Source organism: Dioscorea cayenensis, chromosome 1 (assembly GCF_009730915.1).
Source record: "Dioscorea cayenensis subsp. rotundata cultivar TDr96_F1 chromosome 1, TDr96_F1_v2_PseudoChromosome.rev07_lg8_w22 25.fasta, whole genome shotgun sequence".
In the NCBI taxonomy this organism is placed as follows: domain Eukaryota; kingdom Viridiplantae; phylum Streptophyta; class Magnoliopsida; order Dioscoreales; family Dioscoreaceae; genus Dioscorea; species Dioscorea cayenensis.
In genome coordinates this window covers 23,721,521-23,729,822 of record NC_052471.1, presented here as the reverse complement: position 1 = coordinate 23,729,822, position 8,302 = coordinate 23,721,521, and the positions used below count along the sequence as shown (strand labels likewise).

Below are 8,302 nucleotides of genomic sequence, written 5' to 3'. Positions count from 1 at the left end.
GAGACAATGGTAATGTGGATAGTAATCTAAGATTACTAATATTAGAATATTACTGAAGAAACTTGGTAATCTCATTGGCCACCAGTTCAGTAATAACTGAGATTACCAAGTTAATGTAATCTAAGAAATTTTTTAACAAATACCCCTTGTTTTGAAAACACCCAACATAATACAGGGTCTATTATGCAAATTTGTTTTTTTATGGTGTTTGCTCTCCGAGCAGTTTTCTGTTTTAGGTTTTCCTCTAAGCAAAGTAACCCGATTTCATAACCATCTAACTTCTTCAATCCAAAGTTTGTTCCCAAATACCTACTGTCACTATCTTTCCTATGTTTATTTGATTCGATTCTTTTTTCTTTTTTTTTTTTGATAATTTTTTTTTGATAAAATATTTGATTTGAATCTTGCTTCATTGTATTCTTTCTCATGGAGAAGATGGCTTTGATTGATGGAGAGCAGAATATAGCCTCCTTTATATTTCTATGAATCAACTTCCTTTTTACCATACATCATGGTATAGGCTAGCTTTGCATACAATTGTATACATTGTCTATATATCTTTCCATCAATCTCCTTTCGAGTTTGATGAAACATCATCTTTGTTCAGAGGCATTTGCTAATATTCAATCCTCAAGTATATCTTGATAATCGCTATTACTAAGGAAATCTAATCTTCAAAAAGCAAGATTCGTGGAAACACTTGAGGCTTTCTCAAAATTTGATAGTTAATCTTGATTAAGTTAAAATTAGTTAATGATGAACTATACAAAAATTAGCATTACTAGTTAATCTTTGATCATACATAAGTCCTTAAAATCGTTTTTATTAAGGTTGTTAAGCACTGACAATCGCACATTTGCACATGGTGGTGGGGTTCTCTATTTGTGGATAATGTCGGTCATGAACAAGTCATTCACAATGAATAATAGAAAATGCTGCTTGGTTACTCAACTATTAACTACCCGACTAAGCTTTTATGCCATCTCAAAATGATATATATTAATAATGAGTTTGAGTTCAATATATGAATGATTTCAAATTATGAGTAGATAAAGTATATAAATATGAACATTATATATATGATTCCATAGATTTCAAGTCATATTCTTTAAAAAGTCTATTAATGAGTTTTTAGGAACACCTATAAATAGTTTTATTTATATATGGAAAAGAGCGATTTAAAGTTTTAATTCTCTTTCTCTTTTGAGTTAAAGGTTCAACTTTATCCATTGTCAACATATTATTGAATTAATTTTAAGAAGCCTGGATGAGTTTCCATCATAAGGAGTTACCATTCTTTGATCAAAAGAACGACATAGCATCATGAGCCAATATAGCTAAGTATATATATATTTGATGTAGAGAGACAATCTATTTCCATATATATATATATATGTATATATCTTTGATGAAGAGAAACAATCTATTTCTTTGGAAGGACACCATTAATTAAGGAGAAAAGGAGCTAGGTGAGACATTAATTTCATGATTGCGTAAAGCAGCTTAAGGAACGCACTTTACGTATACATAAAGTCAAGCTCCATTAAACATCGCTTACCTAATATGCCACCACCACCCTATAGCTGAACATAGGCATAGAATCATAAAGAGTGTATTTAATTGAATGAAAATAAACTTAATATATATGTCAAACTTCAAAGTCACAACACTTCTTGACTTGCTTCCTAATAATTGTTAATAAGGAATCAATAGGCTTGCAGTTGGAATTGGCAAATATATAAAGGAAAAACAGGACAATCTTTCACAAATATATATATATATATATCATTGTATTTATTACAAACCCTAATAGCTTGTTTGTTTCCCATATAAACATATTCATTGCTCTATCAATACTTGTTGTCTAATTTATTTTATTTGTTTCATTCTATGTATAGATTGATGGATTTTTTCTCTGAAGAAAATCTGGGTTTGCTTTTGCCACAATAGCTTGTTTGTGTGTTGAGATGATGAATGAACTAGTTATATTACTGTCGTCATTGCTTTGGAGCATAGTCGTGAGGAAAAAGAGACCAGTGGATTGCTTAGTGATGGGGGTAGTAGGAAATTAATCAGAGATGTGGAATGTACATAGGCTAGTTTTGAAAAGTGACTTAGCTCATAGAGAGTACTGCTATGGATCGATGAGCATTCCCACCGCTTGTGCGCAGTTACTTTTCCACAACTGGTCAATCGGGTTGATACTAGGAACATATGCGTTAGATGGCTAGGTTGCATCCTTCCTTTGATATTATTTTCACTGATATAGAGTATCAAAGAGGGAGTTTTGTTAGATCAGAGACTAATAGTCAACATCAAAAGGTGTTCTAAATGCAACTTTTGAAATGCCATAAAAATTTACCTAAAACCGAACCAGTTCCCCGAGAACTCAAATGATGAGAGGTGAGATCTAAGCGTAAAAATCTTTTATTTAAATATTTATAGTTTATTATAATGTATTATTAAAGTTCTTATACTAACATTAATTTATTTTATAGGAATTGTTCTCTCGGAGCTTTTTAGACGGAACATGAGTGTCAAAGCAAATGTCCTTGCAATTTTGATGTCCAGGTACCGGACTAGGACGAGATTGCTACCAATGTCTTGGGGAGTGTGTCTCCCAAGATATGCACCCTATTTACATTCTACTGTGGTGGAGGGTTCAAAGAAGCCTGATCTCCTGTGGGTGTTACGTGGATGCAATTTCTGAGGGAGAAATGGCTAAGGGTCCCCCAAGGTATAAAATGCTAATATAGTTAATTACCTTTAAAAACTAGTTATGTTACGTAATTGTTGACCCTTAAAATCTTGATTTAGGTTATTACTATTTATGTGACACCGGTTACCCGAATGGAGAAGGATTTCTTACACCTTTTAGGGCGAAGATATCATTTAAAATGATTGGAGGCAAGGGAGTCAACCAACCACACCTGAGGAGTTCTTCAATTATAAGCACTCCTCTGCTAGAAATGTCATTGAGCGATGTTTTGGCCTTTTGAAGGGAAGGTGGTCCATCTTGAGGGGAAGGTCATACTATCCAGTGAAGACACAATCTAGGGATTACTTCTGCCTTTGTGCATTACTACACATCATATTAGGGAGAGAAATGCCTATCGATCCGCTTTTGAGACGAAACTATCGGAAGACACTATAGAAGAAGAGTTGGATGGTGATAGGATTACTTTTTGTTAGACAACTGTTATTGGACAACATGGCGCGCTAATTTGGCTAGTGATATGTTCAATCAATGGAAACGTAGGGGCCACCAAGCGTAGTAAAATTAACTATGTTTTGTTATGTAACTATTGGTGTTGTTTTTGTTTCAAGTTGGTTTTATGATGGTTACAATTATGTATTTGCATATATGTTAAAGTGAAACACTTATGTAAGAAGCATGCATGGATGTTTTCCTATTAGTGATGCAATCCTTTGTTTTTATTGGATTAACCTTACATATGTTTTTGGAAAAAACAAAAGTTGATGTATGCATACTTTCTTTTCATGAAAATTAGTTTCTTGAATGATGTAAACTATTTTTTATTTCTTTATTCGGGACTTGAAGCAAAAACAGTGTTATCTTTGTTGTTCTTATGCAACTTCTTTGATATAGGATGGCTGAAAATGAGAATATGCATGGGATTGATACATCTGAAAGAAAAGGAAAGAGACAAGTAAAATCAAGCAGCAAACATGTTTGGAATGCACAAAAAGATGCATGTTTAATTGATTGCTTGGTTAGGCTCGCTCAAAGTAGGCAATGGAAAGCTGATAATGGTCAATTTCGGGTGGGTTATTTGACTCAATTGGAGAAATGGATGCATGAGAAGTTACATGATTATAGCATCAAGGGCTCACCTCACATTGAGTCAAGAGTGAAACTGTGGAAAAGGCAATATCATGCCATTCAAGAAATGTTAGGCCCAAATGCAAGTGGGTTTGGTTGGAATGATAATGATAAATGCATTACTTGTGATGCTGTAGTGTTCAATGATTGGGTAAAGGTAATTTTATTTTATACCAATATTTACCATTTATCTTGACCATGTATTGTTTAGGCTAAATTATTTGTTTGATTGTTTTCAGAGTCACCTGAGGCTCGTCAGTTTAAGGAATAAACCTTTTCCATTCTTAGAGGAGTTAAGAGCTTAAGTCTTTGGAAAAAGACCGAGCCATAGGGAAAGGTACTTGAAGCTCCGAGGAGATCGTCGTTGAAGAAATTGAACGTGAGGAGCATATGGCACTCGATTGAACTTCGTAGAGCAAATTTTTATGATTTTGAATTTGACATGCAAATACGATGGATAGAGAGGAAATTCAAAGCGCACCTCGGAGCCCTAACACATCGCGGATAATATAGATGGCAATAATAACACACACTTTCGCATACACGCCATAGCAGAGCTCATCACATGCACCTACTAAGAAAAAGTAAGCGAGGCGCCCTTCAACCAAGATGGTGGTTCCGATGAGTTCACAAATGCAATTGATCAATTAAGACGATGGTGGAAAGTTCTGGAGAGCATATTTCAAGGCTTTTGCTAATTGCTCAATTTCTTCTGAAGATCAAGGAGGCAAAAAGAAGGTTTTGCTCGAACTAGTTAAAACTGAAGGCTTGTCGCAAGGGGAAACTAGATCTGAGTCGTGGGTTAATTGTGGTACGACCTCATAAAGTGTCATATCTCACTTCCGAGTGAATGCAAGAAAGAATATGTGACTGGGTCTTGGGTGGTTGTCTGTAGAGTTAATCTTTTTTATATATTGAACTATCAACTTTTTTAGATCCAGTACCGAACATTGCAGTAGAGAAAAAACATCATTATGTAGTGAACCAACTTCCTTTTCTGAATTTTAATGAACTCATTTGGTGATGTTTTCTCACTATTTTAGATTCGGTATTTGATGCTTTTGATTCTGCATTTGATGCTTGTTAATGGTTATGAGTTTGTTACATTTTCATGTTTCATTCTTCTTTTGTGAAATAAAATAAAAATCAAAAGGTCTGTAAATGTATAAATGTCCCGATCAATTTTGCAACTGCATGTATAAACCTGTATGTTTTATTTTTGTATTTGATTCATTTAATCAATTGTTAGAGAAATGAATTGAGGTGGTTGTCACTGTTGTTGTTAATGTCAAACATTTATCACTCTTGCACTTTTTGGAGTATGATAATGTGAATAAGCTCATTTTGTAGTTGTTAATAATGCCATATATCTCTATTTATTTTGAGGTTGAAGCACTAAGTAGTACAGGCTAAATAATGAAGTCAAGATTCAAGGTAGAAATCTCATGATTCTTGTTTTTCTTATCTGATGTGCTTGTATTTAGTTATTAGTATGTTGTTTGTCAATTCATACTACTACTACTTGCTAATTGCTTAAAAGGCCCAGCATTTTTCAACAGTAGCCATCAGTTCTATACACAAATTAATTTGAATTCAGCAATAGCAATCCTTTTTTCTCCAAGAATTTGTAATAGAAACTGAATTTGCTTCGTATTTATACTTTATGGAAGAAAAGGTTCAAAATCCTTCATTGACTCATTAATTGCCAACATTTATATTATTGCTTGACATGAATCCTACACAGGCGACACCATCAATTCTATACAACTTCATTCTATCTCTCAATCTCTCTTTCTGCAACCAGTAATTTAGATTCCAAGCCATTGACAGCATCCTGCAGTCCTAAATTCTGACAACGAACTGCTGCAATCTCATCCAACAAATTATTGCCACCAGAGGAAGTAGAAACGGCCTTTTCTGCATGGTTACTGGCTTGTTCGGCAGCAAATAAAGCTTTACATATGGCCTGTTTTGATTGATCAAGAATTGAGGATATGGTACCCTCTGTGGCATGTCTTATCTGTTCCGCAATGTGATGAACTGCTTCTACAGCAGCAGTCTCTGCTGCAAAGACCCTCAAATGTGCTTCTTCTAAAAGATGAGAAGTTGCTTGCTGAAAAGCAAGCTCTGCCAACTTCTCAACTTGCACTGCAAGCTCAACATCTTCTTGTTTCTCAAGCACCAATTTTGATTCTAAATCAAACTTCTCACTGATAGATCCCTGCAATGTTTATTTGAATAAAGATTTAACAATTATGTATTTCAGCAATTGCTAGTTTTTTGTTATGTTCGATTATAGAAGCATAATCCCGTTGCTTACCTTCTAACCGAGCCAACTCTTCCACAAGCCGATATGTCTTTTTCAATAGTTTCTTGTATGGATCTAGCCTCAGATAAAGCAATCTTAGACTGTTAGAGTTCATTATCACTAACCTCCATATTATGAGTGCCATCAGATGGCAAAGAATTGCTATCTACAACAACCTCTGGCTCTCCCTGCCATAGAAATGAGAATCATCCTCAAACCTCACAATTTATTAGTAATACACTCATTAAAATGGAGATAAGTTCACCTCAGCATTTGATACATACCTGGCTTACATCTGAATTAAAGACTGAAGCATGGAAACCATTCCTCATGAATACACTTTTCCTATCAACAAAAAATTCAGAATTTATAGGCTTACAACACTACACATAGACCAAACAAATAATAGATTATTTGTTAAAAGTTTCCAGATACCTCTTGCTCACAAAAGTAAACTTGGTGGCTGGTGGTTCCCAACAATTGCTAGCCAACGTGCCAATCTAAAGAGTTAATACCATTCACATCTATTGATGCATCCACCATTTCCTTGTACAAGAAATGTTTTTTGAAAATTTCTCCCTGCCACCTATTCTGTTAAAAAAAAATAAAAAGGAAAGAAAGAACACTCCCCATCAGAGTTTAGATACATTTCACTTCCTAAATAATAGGGAAAAAACTACCAACTGAAATTACTACAAATAAGATAAGTAAACAATCAAAGTTCAAACCTGCAGATTCCGCAACCATTGCAATGATAATGCTGCTTTGAGGTCTAAAAGAAGCAAATAGATATTTCTTTAGTACAAAAGAAGATAAAAAAACGTTCTAATAATCTGTACAAATGCCAGAAATAGAAGTTGTGGAAATTGTGGAATTTTTCAAAAGGATATGAACATAAGCTTGCAAAGGAGGGAAATCAACTGACATCATCATCGAACAACTTGCATGTTGCACAGAAGTATTTTCTCATGCATACACCGCAATTAATGCACACCTGGTGGACCTGTTGGGTAGCAATTTCAACCCAAAAAATGACATAAGAATCTAAACAGACGATAGAATCAGTTATACAAAAGAGTAGTCAAGACATACGATCACAACCAGTTATGTTACTGATATTTACTTACATAGTACTTGGATTCAAAAATAGAAGTCTAAGATTTTCTTTGATAACTGTAACTAACTTTAGAATAGTGTAGAGGAAAAGTACAAAGAGGCCATTTCAAGTATGTTCTATTGGCTCTCATATCAGTTAATCCGGTGGCTAGTAGTGTCACATCTCTCCAAGGATAGTTGGCAAAATATTAAGTTCAGAAACTAAATGTTGGCATAGACGATGACTTGAAAGTAATTGAACACCTCACGACAGTGATATGTGCACATAGCAAATAATTAAGTATACAAAAAATAAAGAAAGAGAGGAATTGGTTGCCTTAAGGTCTCTGAGCTAATGCCATCTAAGATGACCTTGACACCATAACTAGCAAATCTAACCTAAATATCAAGGGTGGGTGAGCCATACATTACCATCAGAGACCAAAATTCAAATAATAGAGAGGAAAATTGAATAAAGGAGATCAAATGACAATCATACAAAGCAAACTAAAACCACCATGCGCTACCATAAACAATTTCGATCGAAGCACGAGCTAATCACTGATAAAAAGAGTTAAAAGCCGATTTTATTGGAAAGAAACAGAGAATAAAAGGTCCAGGAATAACACAAGAAGAACAAAGAAACCAAATCAAGAAACAAAAGAATAAACTAGAAAAACAAACACACGATAGGAATTACAAGTTAAAGAAAATGTTGGGATAACATGTGATGTAGTTTAATACCAATCTCTTGTTGGGTGCCACAAAGCGAACAAATCACCTAAAATAGACAGAGCAAATCATGATAAAGGCAAATTTTAAGCATAAGAATACATGTCAATAACTGAATATATAAGTAACAGATCTTGCCTGCTGCACTTGATGGCATGGAAGGTCATGGCGATGCACTTTGTCAACATTAATTGAATTCTGCTAAGCAAATCAATGGCTTTGTTAGTTTTAATGTAGCGGTGAAGAATAGAATGTCTTTTGTTAGATTACAAGATTAGGATGATTGAGAAAACGGCAGAAATGCACGTCAAAGGTAAAAATGA

General features: G+C 34.3%; 1 protein-coding gene and 1 long non-coding RNA gene across 2 annotated transcripts; one reads left to right on the top strand and one right to left on the bottom strand.

Moving 5' to 3' along the window:
* Window positions 1-3,611: 3,611 nt before the first annotated feature.
* Window positions 3,612-4,149, top strand: LOC120257966. Its single transcript, XM_039265282.1, has 2 exons — window positions 3,612-4,001; window positions 4,084-4,149. Exons 1-2 carry the CDS (start codon window positions 3,612-3,614, stop codon window positions 4,147-4,149), a joined length of 456 nt encoding a protein of 151 aa, XP_039121216.1.
* A 1,375-nt stretch (window positions 4,150-5,524) lies between these two features.
* Window positions 5,525-7,161, bottom strand: LOC120263576. Its single transcript, XR_005537109.1, has 6 exons — window positions 7,078-7,161; window positions 6,881-6,924; window positions 6,588-6,743; window positions 6,437-6,497; window positions 6,165-6,340; window positions 5,525-6,065 (listed from the first exon to the last, which is right to left on the bottom strand). It is a non-coding gene; the product is annotated as an uncharacterized LOC120263576 (long non-coding RNA).
* Between the last annotated feature and the right edge of the window lie 1,141 nt (window positions 7,162-8,302).

Bases quoted from the DNA above. Each gene is read 5' to 3' on its own strand.
- LOC120257966 (XM_039265282.1), top strand. From the start codon at position 3,612: ATGGCTGAAAATGAGAATATGCATGGGATTGATACATCTGAAAGAAAA. The intron at 4,002-4,083 runs GTAATTTTATTT...GATTGTTTTCAG, and splicing joins TGTTCAATGATTGGGTAAAG to AGTCACCTGAGGCTCGTCAG.